The 18,673-nt window shown below is 43.3% G+C and overlaps 3 protein-coding genes across 4 annotated transcripts in view; 2 read left to right on the forward strand and 1 right to left on the reverse strand.

The window, feature by feature from the left end:
- The window catches only part of LOC6609919 (platelet binding protein GspB), a 37,803-nt gene extending 19,502 nt beyond the window's left edge, over positions 1–18,301 (reverse strand). Inside the window, exons 1-2 of the mRNA XM_032715143.1 lie at positions 18,206–18,301; positions 15,099–15,265 (exon numbers count right to left, since the gene is read on the reverse strand). Of these exons, the coding sequence (XP_032571034.1) occupies positions 15,099–15,143 (45 nt within the window). The 5' untranslated portion in view covers positions 15,144–15,265; positions 18,206–18,301. The remainder of the gene's footprint in view (positions 1–15,098; positions 15,266–18,205) is intronic.
- On the forward strand, positions 67–6,481 carry LOC6609921. Of its 2 annotated transcripts, none has more exons than XM_032715146.1 (4): positions 67–230; positions 1,818–1,966; positions 3,771–3,824; positions 3,968–6,481. In XM_032715146.1, exons 1-4 carry the CDS (start codon positions 146–148, stop codon positions 4,196–4,198), a joined length of 519 nt encoding a protein of 172 aa, XP_032571037.1. In that variant the 5' UTR covers positions 67–145; the 3' UTR covers positions 4,199–6,481. The 2 variants fall into 2 exon arrangements, with proteins under 2 accessions (XP_032571037.1, XP_032571038.1); XM_032715147.1 differs by having other exon boundaries at positions 1,839–1,966.
- On the forward strand, positions 10,859–14,774 carry LOC6609922. Its single transcript, XM_002034536.2, has 7 exons — positions 10,859–11,428; positions 11,626–12,009; positions 12,069–12,247; positions 12,307–12,483; positions 12,614–12,760; positions 12,838–13,101; positions 13,301–14,774. The coding sequence occupies exons 1-7, from the start codon at positions 11,141–11,143 to the stop codon at positions 13,401–13,403; spliced, it is 1,542 nt and encodes a 513-aa protein (XP_002034572.1). The 5' UTR covers positions 10,859–11,140; the 3' UTR covers positions 13,404–14,774.
- Positions 18,302–18,673: the final 372 nt, after the last annotated feature.

Consider the following 18,673-nt stretch of genomic DNA (forward strand, 5'->3'; position numbering starts at 1 on the left):
TTGCCATTTATCAAACATCAATCGACATGGACGGCTATCCTATCGAGCTTCACTCGAGTCAGTCAAGTGCCAGTTGTCAAGCCAAGCAGTCCGGATTCGCGCCTGCAGCTGTCAGAGCTCGGGAATCGCAATAGAAGTCATCGCCATGAATCTGCCGCACGGACTGTCAAAATCCCTACTTCCATTCACGGTGCTCGGCGTCGTCTTAATGTCAGCAGCCTTCTCGAATGGTATTTCTACGGGCTTCCCTAACCGTTCCATCATCCATCCATTTAAATCCTAACCTTACCCACTGATTGGCACTGAGTGCTCGCTTAGCAGGTCGTTTTCCGCTTAACTTAATTAGCTGTTTTATTGCGAAATTGCCATGCCACGACTCATAACTCAGCGCAAATTTAGCGAGAAAAATCAGGTGAATCTGAAATGTGTTCTTGGCACTCATTTCGCCTCACTTTGCTGGGCATTGGATACAGCGACCTGATTCCCCCCACTTGATTCACCGAACTGTGCCTTCCGTGCTTTTCTCACAATTCCGTTCGGTTCGGTTCATTTTCATCTGTTTTGTCGAGTTCAGCTGTCGACGTCACTCGCCTATGACCACATTCAAATTTATTGATTGCCTCACAAAAGATGATACAAATCATTTCTCAAAGATCTCGGCAGTCCTCCGGTCACAGTGGAACGGACGGTTTTGAAAGCCGAATCTTCTTCGAGGGCGGCGAACTGAGGGCACTCAAGCTTCAATGGCTATCCTTAGAACTGAATTTTACATTTATGCAAATTACAAAGGATTTGTGTTTAATTTTAGAAAAAAACTTCATCCCCCACAAGTTGCCATCAAGTGTAAATGAGGCTTTCAAATGGTTACACTTGAAGTCAAATCTACTTTCGGCAAGACAGTTTATAAATACGTCACTCATACGCCATGTTGACAGGGGTATGTGGGTATGAAACAATACGAATGTAAACTTTGCACATCATTTAAATGAAATACATTTCTATTACAAACTATGTGGAAAGTATTATGAGTAATCACCTCAATACATTTATCAGAAATGAAAATTTCTTGCATGGCACCAACTATTTTTAAATAACTGACTAACCGCAAACTCATGACATTTATTTGGCACACATATCATATAAAATATATTGAATTTTTCGCCGATTAGAGCCCATTGTAAGCCGCTTCACTCGGGATGATACAATGTTCTATCTTTCGAATACCGCGAACCGCATCGAAGCGTGCCAAGAATGATCCCCGCGGTCAAATCTTTTATGCAGAACTCATAATGCAGATTCTGAACAGAAATAGATTTGTGTTCGTGGTAAGCGCTAAGGATTTCGATACCCATCATTTCAATGTCTTTTGATTTCTTAGATTTACGCACAGAGCACCATTGCCGAGGGTCGGGCGAAAAGTCTCGTGTCATCAATCCGTTTACACATCTCGGGCCAAAGATATTGTGGCCACTAGTGGGGCCATTGACGTCACTGTTATTACACAAAAGGCTGATTCAAATATAGACTGTGCTATTCGTATAGCCATATAGATAGATATAGCCGGCGATACATGTCGAGGACGTTGTCGTGCCACTTGGCAAATAGACAGAAAGTCTGCTGCCAAAATTCTCACTTAAATTCAATTAATTATTGTGTTTTTATTGCTGCTAATGTTTGTTTTTGCTGCATCCACTGCTCTGGGGGGCTGGCTATTATTAAATTCTAAGAAAAGCACAGCGACAACACGATCATCACGATGATTATCAAAATCAAATTTAACGTCATGACCTCGTTCAATCCTCTAATACATATAGTAGTATATATCTTGTATTTTGCAGCGCTCGATTGCTATGTGTGCACCTATTTGAACGCTTACAGTGATACCTCCTGTCTGAAGAACGCCAGTGCTGTTACTGTGCTCAACTGCACCAAGAAATACTGTGTGACAATGCGCGTGGAAATGCGGGTGAGTGGCAAATATTCTTGTAAAATAAAATAGGAATGTGATAAAAAAAATAGAGCAGTAAAAACAATGCTTGTCAATTAATCTACTTACATTTCTTAAGAAATAAATACATTTTGAGCGCCTTAACAATAATTACCATTCTAAGAGCACAGTCCCTTGGAAACATTTCGTTGTTAGGATTAAAGATGTTAAGCGTGATGTCTACTACTGGGCTTGGGTATAAAAAATAAAAAACTATATGTACCAATATGCTGTACAAATTTCCACTTCTCCACCAACGCTGCGTATGTGGAAAGGCGGAAAAACTTCTGGCCCGAGCGTCGGCAAACGGGAATTGCGGAGCGTTTAACTCTTCACGTATGCCGTCAGCCATCTGCAGACACACTCGCTCCCAATCTTCCCCAATCCTTCCAATTTGGAGCTGCCGCAGCGCAGCTGTTGCGGCAACAAAGTGGCACATGGAATGCCTGATTTTTATGCATCGCTCAACTTTGTTTGGCTAAATGTTGCCACAGCTAAAGTTTCGCACCTTTTTGTGAAATTAGCGACTGCCACGTAAGGGATGAGCACAGAAACAACGAATGTACACAGTAGGAGCCATTAAATCGAGCCAACTCTCCACTTCGACTAATTGAATCCGGAGCTGCACTTTCTGCCGGCCAACGCGGCGTATGAGCAATGCTAACTTTAATATTAAAAGTACTGAAAGTAACTAGTGCACTTTCTACATATTTGTCCTGGTATTTACACAAAATCATTTTGTTTTCATATCTCAGATTGCATTTTATATTGTGCATGCAAACAGAATGTTTTTTACTTCCTTATTCAAGTAAACATAAAATGCTGTCAGTGAAGTAATTTTAAGAAAATTACTTTGTAGTTAGCTATTAAACATTAAATATTTTTCATCGAATTAATTCCCTTAGGTTTAATTCCCCCCTTTTGCGTGCAGCAATCATCCTTGATTATTTTCACAGTATTGACGCAGCTCGGATGGCTTTAATTTCCAGCAGTAAGCGGCTCAAATCCAAGGAGCAAAGAAACGACGCGGGAAGTGGTTGTAAAATAAGCCCAAGTAGCGAAAACAGAGTGCATAAAAAATCCATTACCATAATTTAATGGAAAGCCAGAGCGGCGTATAAGGAGCACATACAGTGCAGAGATCCCATACCCAACGAGACTCCATGTAGCCGATGGATCCCGGGGAAGGCTTAGGCCAGCTTACGACCCCCCACAAAGTCAACTTTGTCGCCTCTTTTAAGCCCCAGTCCGCCAGGTCTTACATAACCAAATGAGGTTTCCAAATTTTGCTAGCGACTCATTAGACAGGCCGAATTCGCTGATTGAATTTCGTGCGGATCAAAGCCGCCTGGAGCAGAAACTTATGCTAGTCGCATTGCCATCTAGCCAGCTGGCTGCAATGCAATTAAAACTTTATACGACCCACCACCACCACTCCTCCATGCCGACGATGTCCCTAGTGTGAACTTTGTTTACGCATTAGCTTTCGGGCCATAGATTGCCTCGGTGCCGCACATCTACAATCCGCATCTGCATTTCACCCTTTCACCCGCCTTTTGCTTTTATTTCACTTCTTTTTTGCTTTTTGAGGCACTTGGGACCTGGGGCATTAATTACTTTGGCCGCTGAAACGAGGGCAAATGCAAATTCGATTCGCAGATACGAAATGCAAATAAGCCCCTGTGACCAAGCGTGATAATTGGTGGCATCGGGAAAGTGGGTATCATTAATCAGTCGCGCATATGTTTGTAATGCGGATCTCCTATTGCCACTACCATTGCAGCGTAACTCGAGCAAGGTGATGTCCTTCCAGCGCGACTGCCAGGACAAGCCGATGGTAAGTGAAACCACAAATATTTGTATCTCTTTATATGTTGAATTTAAAAGTTGTTTAAATGAAAAGTGATTAAAAACGATTTCATTTGAATATTACATTTATGCTCCACTTAAATATTATTTATTGGCTTCTTTCTCCCGCAGATGCTGTATGGCAATAAGCCAGATGAAACGTTTCGCACTTATTTCACATCCTGCCAACAGGACCGCTGCAATGGACACGATGGTCGGGTTAGAAACTCGACAAATGGAAGTGGTGGCAGCGGCATACACAACGCTATTATTCCTGGAAAAAGTCCTGGTCAGGTCGTGTTTCTTAGCCCCTGGATAGCTATCGTTTTGATTATCGTGGCACTTTGCCAGTTTCCACAGTGAATAGAAAGCTTTCAATACCCTACCAAAATGTCTTTAAAAATGGTAGCAAGATATCGGTTAAATGCATACTGCCATGTATTTTGTATTCAAAATTGCGACGTAATTATTTAAATTATTCACTGCTGATTTGAGTTGCTTGACCCATTGGAAAACCCACTTCCAAAAGCACGAGTATAACAAGGGTTCGCTTTATCCTACTACAACATCTAATTGCAATTAAAGTTGCTTTTTTTTTGTGATAAAGCCAGATACCTTTTAACTAAGTAGGGTCTGCCGATAACCAATTACAAGGCCATTAAACGGGGCCACACCAACTAATTGCTGCGGTTTGAGGCCAGTTGCAGGCGTTGACAAAGTTTTGCGTGACTGCGATCCAGGATGCAGGATGTAGGATACAGATGGGCCCATGAAACCTCAACGGTAATTGCAGCGACCGCCAGGCTTTTAGGCCAACATCATTGGATCAAAGGTCGCCTTTGAGTTCCGGCATGTCCACGCGCTCAAGAACGACTATGAATTCCAGCTAATGACACCAAATGGCGACGCTAATGGCGTTTTTCTAATGGATTCGCTGACATCTTTACGCGTTGATAGTGGAAAACTCAAGTGCGATTGGCAAAAATCTAATGTAAATTCGTTTGAAGGCCGGACCGCCAAAAATGCAGGCCAGTTAGAGGATGCCTTGTAGCCTCGCGAATCGACTATAATTTTGGATAAGCAATCAGTTCGACTGATTGTTTGTTTGCCTTGCCTCATTTGTGTTGCACCGAATAAATCTGAGAGCTTTCCCGAGTCCTTGACTTCTTGGGTACACATTTCTGAATTTGTGTTTGCCGAGCTCAACGCATTAAAGTACCCATGTGTAAAACGCCCGCCCGTTTTCAGTTCCCAGTTTCGTTTGACACGCTTTTGGCGCTGGCTAAAAGCAAACAACAAACAAACAAACAAACAGCTGCGACAACAACAAGCACAACGGCCAAGTTTACCCGCCCCCATCTGACAAGTGCGAAGTGGGGTGGTGTAAAGGTGGGGAGTAGGCGGTTCCGCCCCTTTCGCATTTCCGGTTTAACTCCCTTCCGGCCAGACAGCAAAAATCGAAACTCAATCCCGAAGTGGACATGTGCTCTGCAAAATTGAATGACACGCCGGTTTGCTCCACTTTTTTCTTTCTCGAACAAGCCTTCACTAAAATAATTCAATTTGAATATTAATGTGTTTTAATTTTGGATGGAGTGGTGACCATAGCTTGCCATACATATGGATGTATCGTTAATAATAAAAACCGTCAAAGATGATAAAAGATTTTAATAACAAAAAGTTGAGTACATAGTATATATGTGGCAACCTGCTCATAGCATCAATTTTTAAATTTAAAATTTCTTTCCATAGAAATAAAATACACACGAAGAAGTTTGTTTAATCACAACATATAATATTTATTAAACAAAAACTCGCGCTTGCAATTCTTAAAACATGAAAGATAAGGCAACTTTTTTCATTAAAAGAAGGCAAGTTGCAGGTCCCAAAATGTGGAACGGTGCCTAATTAAAACGTTTTTGGTCTCATCAAGTTATACAAACAATTATACAAAATTTTTCGTAAATTAAGAGGGCGGCAGGAATGCCAACATCAAGGTGGCAGGCAGTTTTCGGGAACGGGGCTACTTAAGAGATGCCACCATTTCGGAGCAGGAAGTAATTTTTACTCGACAAATATTGACTTGATCCCAATAAGAAGACAGCGCCGAGAAATATCATGAAAGCATTCCGCCTCCACCAAACTGAGGTGATCCGATCCCAGCGATGTGTGGGTGGCGCAAATGGCCGGTGGAGGATGAAGATGTGCACTTGGCGGTGGCCACCGCAACGGACCATAAACAACGGAGACACACGAAAATGGGCAGCGGTTGTGGTTCACTTTTTCCCCATTCGCATTCGCAGTTATCCAGCCCCCACAGAGAGCTACGGGAATTTTACCTTACAGCCTGCACTGAGAGAAATTACCTATCGCAAGGTAAAATTTCTGAATTAAGTTACGTAACAAAATGGTCGAAATATATCTAAAAATATATAATATAATAATAAACATAAAATAGTATTACTACTATTTAATCACAATAGAAAGGGCAACGTAGTATGCATTTTAATACAAATTAAAATTGAATTAAATAGGATACAAGAGACTGCATAAAAAATTAAGATCAAGATGAAAGGGACACTTAATATAAATATTTGTTGCTCCGACTGCATCAGTAGCCATTCAAATAAAACAAAGAACATAATTATAAGCAGAAAAAATCACTTTCACTTCGTTTATTTGTTTCGCTTCATGTAAACTGCAAAAAGGTGTGCTCGCTGCAGAAATTGTAAATTCACTCGCCACGAAATGAGGACGCCACGGAATGTTGACAGTTCTCGGGAGGATGGCTATAGTGATGGGTTCTTGCTGCGATGGGATGGCATCGGGATGGAAATGGTAATGGGAATGGGAATGGTTCCACATTTCTGAGTCTGCGGGTTTTCTGCGCTAGATGTTCGGGTTTTGGGGCTGGGGAATTGCAAATAGTTCAGACCGATTGTGATTATTCGACGCTCGGTCTGGTTATGGCCAATTGGCAGTCAACAATGGCTGGGTGTCCCGATGATTCCATCAGTACCAACCAGTGCGTTGAACCCGTCCGTCTGGACGGCGTGTCTGGCCGATTCTTTTGCCGCTCCAGCGAGCGAGCGAAATGCGTGCCGGAAACTATGGAACCCTTGTCTCTGCTCTGCAATTGCCAATGCATTTGTAATTGTCTCTGGGTGCGGATACCTTGTCCGATCCCGGGGTATATTGTCCTATAAAACGGACAGTTTATTCCACCCGAAAGTGGGAGGGAAGAAAGCGAGTCGTTATATACTTATATCCGCTTCTATAGACACGGCACATCAAATAAAGCTGAGCATGTGTTATAAAATTATACAATTCATTTTGACAAAATTCCACAAATTAATATGCGCCAAAAACAACAGAAAAAAATAAAATATATATATGAAACCTGCGAAGGCGGAACAGGCAGAAGTGAAAGCCACTTGATTTATACCTTCTCGGGATTCTTGGAGCAAGGTGGAAAGAAAACAGGAGAATGTAGAACACTTTCGGGAAAGTGGGCGTGGCACCTGCCAAGAGGCACGTCCGCGTTTTCCTGGCTCTTTGCACAATTCTTATGTATAAATTTGTACAGTGGCTTTCGATGTGGGTTACCAATGAATAAAATATGAGGAATATTCTAGGGGCTGCGCCAAATTCGTGCGGTTTTCTTTGATAAATGGAAATTTAAGTAAAGTAATTAAAATTAAATAAATAAAGTTGCGGTTGCTGGCGGTGCGGCTATATACTTCTCTTTACTAAATGTCAAGAATTAAATTTTAAACTTACCCATGGCCTTTAAAGTGGAAACTATGTTGTTCATATACATGTTATTCATTTGAATATCCTACTTAGGAATTAATAACTATATTGTTTCCACTTTATCGACAAAATCGGGCTTTGCTGCCTGCCTATTGCTTGACAAAATTCAATTTAATTGATAAAAACTAATTCAAGTGCATTGCAAAAAATCACGTGCATGGCTTATGTATTTCCCAGAACTGTTGACATAATATTTCTTAAAAAGTAGAACAATAATTGACGTGTGAAGGATGTTCAAAAAAAAAAAAAATGAATTGCCATGCCTGGGCCAACTTATCTTGTGCTTTCGTTGGCGAGGCTCTTTGTAAATTTTGTAAAAATAATTGCTTCGCTCACCGATCTTTACAGAAATGATTATTGATGAACACTTTGGCCTATTTTATCAAAATCAAAGCAGACGCGACAACGTCACTTTTGCCCGCCAATGAAGCGTGAAATTCGGACCGACAACGCGGGCAAAGCGCCAGCACACATAACATCTTGCGAAAGTTTAACCCAGGCAGCCAAAAAAAAAAAAAAAAAAAATGGGGAAAAAACCGCCTGGCACACCTTTTTGATGAACTATAAGACCATAGACATGAGCGTATGAGATGGGCGGATTTTTTGGCAAGTGCCGAAGAGCCGATGACGTCAAACGGTGGCAGTTGGCCGTTGGCAGTCGGCAGACTTTTGGCCCAGACCACCAATTGACCAACCTTTCAATCTGTTTTCATATAATTTTTTTTTTTTTTTGAGCACGCGTATGTGGTGGCTTCTTCGTCTCCAGGAAATCCCCGTGAATCACCTTGCAGGGGGCGAGGCGGGGGCACGGGATTTAAGGGGATTGTGTAAACAGAAAAGTCACCAAGGAATTCGACGCGGCCAGAATAATGCCGGGAATGCCAAAATATTGATGGAAGTCAAGCCGAGAGGCTTTTAGCGTCGCGTGCCAGTCGGTTCAGATCCGCAAATGTATGTGCATCGGAATATCTGGATATATATATATAAATATAGTGAGTGTAATTCCATCGCTGACAGCGGGGCGGCATTATCATCTAGAGGCGACAACAAAGATCTCCCGCTGAATGACCAGACACATTTATTTGTTTACACAGCTCGGTTGCCGTTGCCTCATCTTGACAATCAATTAATTTCCATCCCATCCCAGCCCAGTCCATTCAATTCCCGAGCACCTCCTGCCCCCCAGGAGAAACTGAAGGGGCTGGTATTGTCGACAAAGGCAAGTGGCGTCGTTGGCGCTAATTGTTTTTAATGAAAATTGCTAAGGATTTAATAAGGAAGAAGGCGCTGAACAAATGGATTTTAAAAGCCATTTCAATTATGCCATAAGTTTCTCATCAATCTGAGTGGTCACCACTACCACTGCCACTGCCACACACGCGAACGGTGACGTCAAAGATTGCAACACTGCCCAAGTTGGAGTCCTATGCACTTTCTATATATAGCCGCTATACTAGTATGGATTTTATGATCTTTGTCTGCGCCAAAGTTCACTGACCTTCGCCCCCGACTGCAGAAGGCGAAAATAGTTTTCCACATTTTAATGAGCTTCGGCAAATAAAAGCGAATTTGCCGTATTCATTTGGCTAATGTTCTCCTTTTAGTTTTCATATCAAAAGTGCCTTGGCTTTTACAAAACGAGCCTAATTGTAAGTTGAATTCAAAATTCAGCAAACTATTCCAACGACGCGCGCTGAAAATCCGAATTTTCAGCTGTCTGAATATGTGCGAATATTTCCAACGATAAATACTGAAAAAGGAGGTTAACCAATTTGTTCGCTTGCGGCTGGCGAAAGTGACAACGGAAAAATCACATCGGTGGGCGGGGTGCTTTTTACAAATGAGTTTCCGTATTTCATTGAATGCATATGCGATTGCATTCCTGCTATAAATATATTAAACATTTTCACTTTCAGTTGGTGCTGCTCAAAACTGAGTCAATGCGATGCGTGGGCGGAATTGCAGCTGCAGTGGCTGAATTTTAATGACCCGACCAAGTGCCAAAAATAAAATTTAAAAAAATATGCCAACCAAGCGTCTAAATAAACGCGTCCATTTAAATAAAAATGATGGCGAAAGTGTCAATCTAAATCTGCGTGGGCCGATGGCCAAATGCAAGGAGTCAATGCGCTCATTAACCAAACTAATCCACACATATGTGTGTGTATTCAAATCAAGAGGCAAAATCAATCATGGGAGCGGAAAGAGTTGACAGTCGTACCAAAACACAATAGTTCCGGAAGTTCAGGGTCTTCGCAACACTGAAGGTGAGTTAGTGAACCCACAAAATTGGAAACAAAACGACCTTGGGGGTTTGCCAAAAATTTTGGCTAATATGTCAACATTCTGGCAAATAAAATGGCAAATAAACGACAAGAAAAACGATTAAGGAGCTATTACCAAAAAATATTATGACTTTAGTGTTCAGTCATTAAGAAATAATCCAAAAATTTGTTGCTTTTCGACTGGAATAGTGTAAAGGTATTTTGCATAAATACCATCTTATTAAATATGGCATTTTAAAAGTTTCAGTTAACGGTATATTAAATTTAAATTGAGTGATTGTGTGACTCTGGCAACAATTTAAGCCAGGTTAAGGCAACATTTTAGAAGGGGATAGCTTTTTTATTAGCAAAGTACTAAACTGTGCTACGTGCAAACATCACTTTTATCTGACTCTTGACATTTCCTGCCAACGCTTCAAAACTTTGCCACTCTGCACTTGTTCAGCATTTAACCAGTTCGATAAGAATGACGGCACTTTTTCTTGCACTTCCTGCCGCTCGGAAAATTCAGTTTCCCAATAAATCTTAAAGCCTAAGCCTCTTGCAGCGGAGAACCTATAAAAATGAGCGGCAATAAATTGCTGGTAGCACTGCTGTGTGTGTTCAAGTCTATTTCTCGATTCAATTACGAAGGCGAAACTTCGTTTTCCGGCCACTAAAAGCGACAGGAGATGGGTTGCACTACAGTGTCGTCCTTAAATGCGTTATTTTGAATTCAATCAACTTTTTGCCGTCTAAAAGTATGCAGCACTAATCGGATATACGTTGAACTTTCACGGGAAATCTAAAAGTGCCAGGGCTTCAAATGCTCAAGGGATGAGAAAGGAAAAGAAAGTATCGAAAGTATATGTACTCGATATTACGACACTTTCAACTATCGAAAAACCCGGTAGGCCAGGGACTGTCAGAATTGATGGCACATCCTTAAATCGGCACTTCAGGCCAGTCATTCTTTCGAAAATTGTCGCAGCGAGCAGTGCTCTTGAAAAGTCATAAAAAGTAAAAATTAAATTCCTCTCATTGAGTCGTTGTGTTCCGTGTCGAGCAGAGTACTTTGATTTTCGCAGTCAGCACGCCGCCTGTGCCGTTCTCGTTTAGATCCACATACCAAAGTCCAGGTCCCGGTTCAACCAAGAACACCAATCCATCACCCATTCGATTCCAATACGGTTTTCCCATAAAGTTTTCACAATCGAATCTTGACAAAATGGTTACCGACGCCCAGGACACCGTTGCACCCAAGACCAGCAGCACCAAGGAGGTGCAGTGCCAGCACACCGGCGCCCTGGATGAGCCCCAGGTCGAGGAGCTGGCTCTTCCGGGTCCCGCACCCTTGGCCACGCCCAAGAGCGGCCGCGTTGGCATCTTCAATGCCGAGGACTTCTTGTCCCGCGCCCAGTTGAACGACAAGATCAACAACATCTTGCGCTCGCCCACCAAGGCTCCAAATGGTGTGCGCCAGCGTTCCGTTTTCACCAACAACAACCCATCGCCGGTGAGTAGAGTTGTCACTTCTCCATAGGGTTGCCTCCATTTTCAAGGCATATGCAAAAAATCATGTCACTTAGCATATTTCGCATTTTTTGCAAGTCATCTTTTCTTCGCATTTTTTGCAAGTCATCTTATCTTTTTATTTTTTTGCCAGTCATCTTTGATGTTCTATCTGATACCCTTTCCCCTACCGATCCCTAGCAAGCCACCATGCGCTTTGTGTCGTCGATGAACAGCCCATTGGCAACACGTATGAGCAGCCTTTCGCTGACTGGCGGAGTGAAGCGCGGCTTGGAGCGCGGCAACAGCAGCAGCAGCATGGGCAACAGCGCCAGCGTGGGCACCAGCACCTCCGTCCTGGCCAAAGAGTGCTCCAGCCAGACAAACAACTGCGGCCGCAGCTACATGAATATGGGCATGCACGCTGCTCCCCACTCGGGCTTCGGAGTCGTGCCGCAGTCTGGTGCCGGCTACGAGGCCGTGGGCTGGAACATGGATGCCGGCAACATAACGCGCAGCGGCAAGAGTCTCACTGGACGCTTCAACTCTGGCTATGGCTATGAGGTGGATGGAGCCTACTGCATGGTAAGTGCTTTGATTTATTGCCCCGTTCGTGTTTTAGAAATATGCGGATACCTACTTAGCCACAGGCACATCACACCCAGCAGTTCCCATCGCCAATGCCACCACCACCCTTTGCTATGGATCGCCTCAGCTCGCGCACTTTTGAGTTCGAGAACAACACACCACCACCTTGTCCAGGATCTGGACCCATTGCCATGTCCAATGGCACCATCCAGTTGCGCCTGCGCGATGGCGTTCGGTAAGTGAACTTAGTGGGATGTTAATCCCTTGATCATTCCAAATCATCCCCTATTCTAGCATTGATATGACCCTGGACAAAGCTGTCCGTGTGCTGAACCAGCGCAGCATGGTGGCCGCCGCCCTATCGCGCAACTGCAGCAACTCTGCCCTCATCCATCCCAATGGGCGCATCTTGCAGAGCGGCTCCAAGGTGGAGATCGTCACCTACGACGGAATGAAGGCCAACAACTTTGTGTAAGCTTGGAAATAGAATAGTTGCTTTACTTTAAGAGTGGCGAGCTAGTATTTGGAATTTAAACTTGAACTTCTCATTCGATTTTCGTATAAAATCAATGCAACTATAGCTGCAACCATTTTCTTCCAGTCGCTATGCAAAAATGTGGTACAAGGGCGTTAGCTTCACCAGCGAGTCCTGTGCCCTCATCTATCTGGTGGACACAGCTGGCACTCGCACCACCACCGACACCTTCACCGACCTGACCAAGGACTACACCTTGGCGGTGTTCTATGAGTGAGTTAAGCACGAAATTTGCCTAAATAAATTCGCCAAGCTCCTCTTTCCAATTAACAACACCCAACACCCTCCAGCGATTCGCGCCACGGCCCATCCTTTGTGTCCGATGCCCACGAAGTAATCGCCAACTCCACCTACAATTGCGCCGAGGACGGCACCGAGGTGTACGACATTAATGGATTCCGCATCACCCAGGCGGCCGACGGCCTGGTCAAGGTCGGCCGCCAGCACAGCAAGTGCCTGATTCGCACCAGTCCGGGCAATGGATCCGCCACCCTGACCACCACCGGCATCCACTGCACGGCTTCATTGGGCAAGACCTCGCATCTGTTCGTCCGGTGAGTTGGCGACTGCATTCCCACCTATTTGCAATAATGATGCACTCGAAGAATGCAATGTTCTCGTCGTATATTTATTCGATATTGATTCTATACTTTTGCAATATTTCCCAGAATTAATGCACAGTTTAAATATCTTCGGATATTTGAAGATACCTTTTGTTTATTTATTTAATAATATTATGTCTTTTTTTTGCAGTCGTAATGAGAAACGCATGCACTTCGACGGATCTTGTTTCATTGTTCGCAATGCTGGCCACTCGGCCGGATTCAATGAAAACAACCTGCTCATTGTCTACTAAGTACCGCTCGCACCATGGGATGTGCACCGCGTTGGGTGGCCATCCAAATGCCACCTATAGCCACCCAGCGGGGTCAATCGAAAATCACCCCATTATAGCACCACCACCACACACATCACAGCAAACACACACACGCAAACCGACTCAAGCGTCGATATAGTGACCCTCCAAAAAAAAAATGAAAAAAACGAAACAAAACAACATTGGAAACTGGGGCCTCGGCGTGGAGAGGGATCAGATCATTTAAGAAAACCTGGTCTTCTAAACAAAAAAAATTATAAATGTACAACTGCATTTAAGATGAGACAGCTCGAAAAAAAAAGCGCGAGCAACGAAAACTGGCTATCCTGATCCTTGAAGGATTGCTTTTCGATTGCTCGACGTAGGCGCAACGCAAGCACTAGGGAATTAGTTTTGGATAATCACACTACATTCTCTCTATCCCTCGATATCCTTGTTTTTATACGCATACCGTTATTTAGTACAGGCAAATCAGGTGGAATAGGCCCTAGTAATCCACCTGTTGCCTGAAACGCTGGCCAAGACAAAGCTATTTCGATCGGGGCCAGCGTTTGGTGTTATAAAAAGAACGAATTTTTTTCGCGTTTCGCTTTTTTCGGCTGTCACAGTATACCAAAATTTGTTCCTAGCGAATTTCCAAACGTTCTACACGTACTTGAAATACAACAAATTCAGCAAGATTGAAAATTGAAAGTTGCTAAATTTCCAAAAAAAAAATTATGCAAAAATGGATATATATCAAAATTGGCCTCTGAATGGAGAGTTAGCTAACAAACGACGGCTGCTTTTGGCCAACGTAACACTAGTGACAATTCAGTTAGTTCTAAGTTACCAGTTAAGATTAGTTAAGTTACTACAATCCAACCATGTTCATCCGTACACTCACTCTACACACACTCTACACGCTGTAAACAGCGCACAAGTTGCGTAAAATGTAAAATGAGTGGACTTAGTGCTTAAATTTCCAAGTGTAGTCGGAATAGTACCACTACCACACTCGTGTAATACACACACACACACAAAGATGTCAATTTGACGACAGTGCAAAGTGAGAAATAATTGTGACTGAATTGGAATACGATTAATTAGCTTACGAAACAAACGCTCTCATCTGAGAAAGGCAGTCGTCTTTGAAAACCAAGTTAAAACACGAGCACATACAAATACCATTCTTGTAAAAACAAAAGTGAAACGCCTTGCAATTATACCTGTGTAGCCTTACAACAACAATCTCCAAAACTCTAAATTTAATCAATAATGTATATCGAAATTAATGTGCACAAAAATCGATGTCAAAAAGTAATACATGGAAAGTCCTGAATAAAGTAAATTCTATCTGCGCTACTTTAATAGATTCGTATAATTTTGTTCATTCTCATGGGTTAATTCTGGAGATACAATTCGAGATACAATTTTCAGCGGCTCCTGGCAACCATATATTACCTCACACATTTCCTCTGGCATTGTAAAAGTAAAAGAAAATTGCTTTACGACTACAATTCACATTACAACCCGGCTGGAGGAGTTGTGGCACCTGAAGGGCCATCAAGGCTTAAAATCTTTTTGGGCTTAAAGAGTTTGCGAGCTATGTAAATATTGAACGTTTAAAATTAATCGAATTGAAAACGTTTTCATATACGAATATTATAAATGATGAGGTCTTCATGTGTTTACCTGCAAACAAATCCAAAAGCACAACGATATGGGATCGGCAGTCATGCAGACTAAGCTCTCCAACAGACTTAACCTGGAGTTGGAGCCGGAGGAGCGGCCCGCTGGCAGTGGCTGTTGATAGAGATTAGTGGATAATGCTGGGGCGGAACTATATGCCACGGCTGACTCTGTGATAGGAAGAAAGTGGTTCCATGGTTAGCGGGTACACAGAGAGAAATGGCGGGTGAGCGTAAGCGAGGCGGTGAGCTATGGGCGGGTGCGGAAACCACAAGGCAAGGATACTCAAGCGGCGGTGATGGTGAGTTTCTCCAGCTCAGGCGGATACATACATCTAAAAATGCGTTTACTCTAGTGCTGCGTATTAAATAAAGTCGCTAACCGAACCCAGCTGAATCCTGGAACCGAGGAGGTTATGTGGCCCAGGAGCTAGGGAGCCATAAAGGGCGAGAACCCCCACACATATGGCATATTCAATGCTCACGCGTGCGTGACTTGCTCGGGAAAAACCGGTGAATGGGAACGGGGGGCCGGATACGGAGCCATTTGCCTCTCGCACCCGTGCTCAACATCAAACGCTTTTCACACTTAATTGGGCGTAAAATTAAATCAGAATTGATTAAAACACTTGAATGACAGCAGCAGTCGAAGCCAGAGCTCCGGTGCTATATGGTCCCCCGAATCTGAGGAACCGACCAAAAAGTCTAAGCATAAACAAACTTTTTGGTTCCCATTTTTCCAGCTGACGCATGGCACGTAGCCATCATCTGACCGAGTTTTCCACCCAAAACCCAAACCCATCCCACCCATCGACATCCTCCTAAAAAAGACTAATTGCTGCCTAGAAACTCCTCTCTTCTTCTGCCGCTTGCCTTTAGAAAGTTTATCAAATTCAATTTCCGCCGAAAGTTGGAATGGGCTGGATAGGCGAGGCATCAATTTTTATATTTTACCATTTAATGGGCCTTCAATTATGCGAGTCTCGCTCCACCGGTATTACGTTCTCATTTATACAAATTCAATGGGGCTTAATTCCTGGCCATAAATCGTCGTCGCATGGGTTCGTTTCACCTGTCTTCTTCTGTGGTCATGCAGCAAATCAATTCGATTTCCGGCCAAATGAAACAGCCTTCGCATTGCAACTGCCAACGATAATTGCATTTTAACCGATTTACCCAGGAAAATCCCAAACTGAGCAGACAGTAAAGGATACACCCATTCGTACTGCGTGCAAATTCAGCTTCGTTTAACTTAATGGGAAACGAATGGCCCAGGGGGGAAATGAAAAATTATGAATATTTACCCCTGCGGATAAGAGGCTTAAATTCAACCGGTAGGATAACCGCAATATACATACGAATTTGAATGACTCCATCTGTCATGGTGAGCACTTCATCCGAATCTCTATGTTCGGATGCGTAAGCCCGAGGTGACAGCAATCAAATCAATCAGACCAGCCACCTGAGCTGAGCTGGAGTTCAAAGTGAGTGGTCCCCAATGGATGTATTTTCTCCTTGGGCGGAGCTGTTTGCCCCCAAAAACCCATAACCGCAACATGGCATCGGCGAAAGGGTGATTGTAAACGACATGTTTCAAGTATATGTATATATAGTATATCAATGCCAAAAATGCCAGGGTTGCTTGCGAATATCATAACACAATTCATTAATTATTCATGAATAAAATACAGTCGTCAAAGGTGAATTGGTTCACTCTAAAACGTCTACGCCATCAGAAGTAATTACACTTATTAAGAAAGTAGCGAAATACATAGCAAATCCGTTTTCATTTCGTTTAAAGAGTTAGGAATGCATATTAAAATTGTAAAATTCTTACGAATTCGATTAGCAGTGTGTAATTATTTTCTAACTGTGTGTGGCAATAACAATTGAAATTGTAACAACAGACGAGCGTCAACATTATTATAATGCCGCTTAATTAAGCCGCTGAGTAAATCCCCTCTCAACACTCTAATTTGAATTGGCAGGCCGAAAAGCAAAACAAAAGCCCCCGCCGAATGCCAAATATTTTAGCCTAATCCTCTTGGCCCGGTCCGAAATAAGGGCTTTATAAATTGGCAAGAGAATGGAACGGTGATGATGGCCGTTGCTTTCCAATGACGAAAGTTTCGGCCAAATGAAATGGAGGCTTGGTCCAATATTTTCACATTACAATCTGTGGTCTTACGTGTATATTTTTTTTGGGCAGAAATGCTCTGATGTTGGCCATGGCATTTCATTTTTATTTTTTACCAAATTTGGCAGATGCTACCTATCCTATCATCATCATCATCATCGTCATTTGATTTTCTGTGGAAAAGGTTCGCGGAATAATATGGTGGCTATATTTGCAATGGAAAGCCAATCCTTATTAACCTGCCGCCGGAATTGCAATGCGTGAAATCGCTTTAAATGCAAACCCTAAATCTCATTAAAATTCCTCAGCATGTTGTCCTTGCCATCCAGCTCAAGTGTCTCCCATTTTCATGCTGGTTTCGTCTGAGTTTCTGCAGCAGATTCACGCTACGTCTTTCCCATTTCCCCAAACCACATTCAGTTATTTTCAACGACGGTTTAATTAAGTCTAATGGTAAAATGTTGTTACGCAATTATGTCGGTGTCGTTGTTTTCGGAAATGCCCTTTAAATTGGGGTCCACTCACGTGCTGACCCTGTTCCATTCGACCCTGGGTAAACCAATTTGCGGCCCACATAGGGTGATGTAAGTGGAAATCGAATTACCAATAACGAGACTGCCACAATAATTTCAGTTAACACCTGACCGAAACGCCAGTTGATAATGGAGCCCACTGTCATATTCGTTTACCAAAGCTCCAGCGAATTTAATAAATGTAAAGTTTCGATCATTCTTACACTGCATGAAAATGGGTATTTCCATTTGACAATACCAAACCAATTTAAATACAAATATTATCACACATCATATATAACAATTCAAGCTTGCGGTGCACTTTTGGGGAATTATGCGGTGTCAGGTGTAACATACAAAATACTTCGGCAATAGCAGCTCCAGTCTAGCTTTGGTTACCTCCCCCAGATATGGATAAGGTTTCTACGCGGCATATCTGCGGTTGAGCCATGGAGTACTTACATGATGGGCGAGGCCATTGATGTGGCTAACGTCTGCGGCAGGTCCTTTTCCCGAAGATCCTGTTGATGCAGCGGCTCCTTGGCCCGCTTCACTTGACTTTAGGCCAGCGAGCGCCGAGTTACGCGAAGATTCCTGGCAATAGCTGCTGCACCTGCCACCGGCACCTCTCTCCGCGATGTGGGCGTGGCCGTGGATGTTGCTGTGGGTGCTGGCAAGAGGCAGGGGAGAGGCCGGCGGGGTGGGTTGTTGTGGAAGAGAGGGGCCCGTTCTGTTGCGTAAACGGGCCAAAGCACTCCGTAGACCCTCCGTATTGTCTTTGTCGGGCCCCCGTCCAAGCGAAATGCATCCGCAGATCAGTCCACCAGCCGCCCGCAATCCAGTGCCAGCTCCTAGTTGCACCTCTGCTCGACGCACTGCTCCTTGGCCAATCAATTAGATTGCACTTTAATCTGAGGACATTAGGCGCCT

The sequence above is a fragment of the Drosophila sechellia genome, chromosome 2R (genome assembly GCF_004382195.2).
Source record: "Drosophila sechellia strain sech25 chromosome 2R, ASM438219v1, whole genome shotgun sequence".
NCBI classification, from domain to species: Eukaryota; Metazoa; Arthropoda; class Insecta; order Diptera; family Drosophilidae; genus Drosophila; species Drosophila sechellia.

Bases quoted from the DNA above. Each gene is read 5' to 3' on its own strand.
- LOC6609921 (XM_032715146.1), top strand. From the start codon at position 146: ATGAATCTGCCGCACGGACTGTCAAAATCCCTACTTCCATTCACGGTG. The intron at 231-1,817 runs GTATTTCTACGG...TACATATAGTAG, and splicing joins GTCAGCAGCCTTCTCGAATG to TATATATCTTGTATTTTGCA. The intron at 3,825-3,967 runs GTAAGTGAAACC...TTTCTCCCGCAG, and splicing joins ACTGCCAGGACAAGCCGATG to ATGCTGTATGGCAATAAGCC.
- LOC6609922 (XM_002034536.2), top strand. From the start codon at position 11,141: ATGGTTACCGACGCCCAGGACACCGTTGCACCCAAGACCAGCAGCACC. The intron at 12,484-12,613 runs GTAAGCTTGGAA...ATTTTCTTCCAG, and splicing joins ATGAAGGCCAACAACTTTGT to TCGCTATGCAAAAATGTGGT. The intron at 13,102-13,300 runs GTGAGTTGGCGA...TTTTTTTTGCAG, and splicing joins ACCTCGCATCTGTTCGTCCG to TCGTAATGAGAAACGCATGC.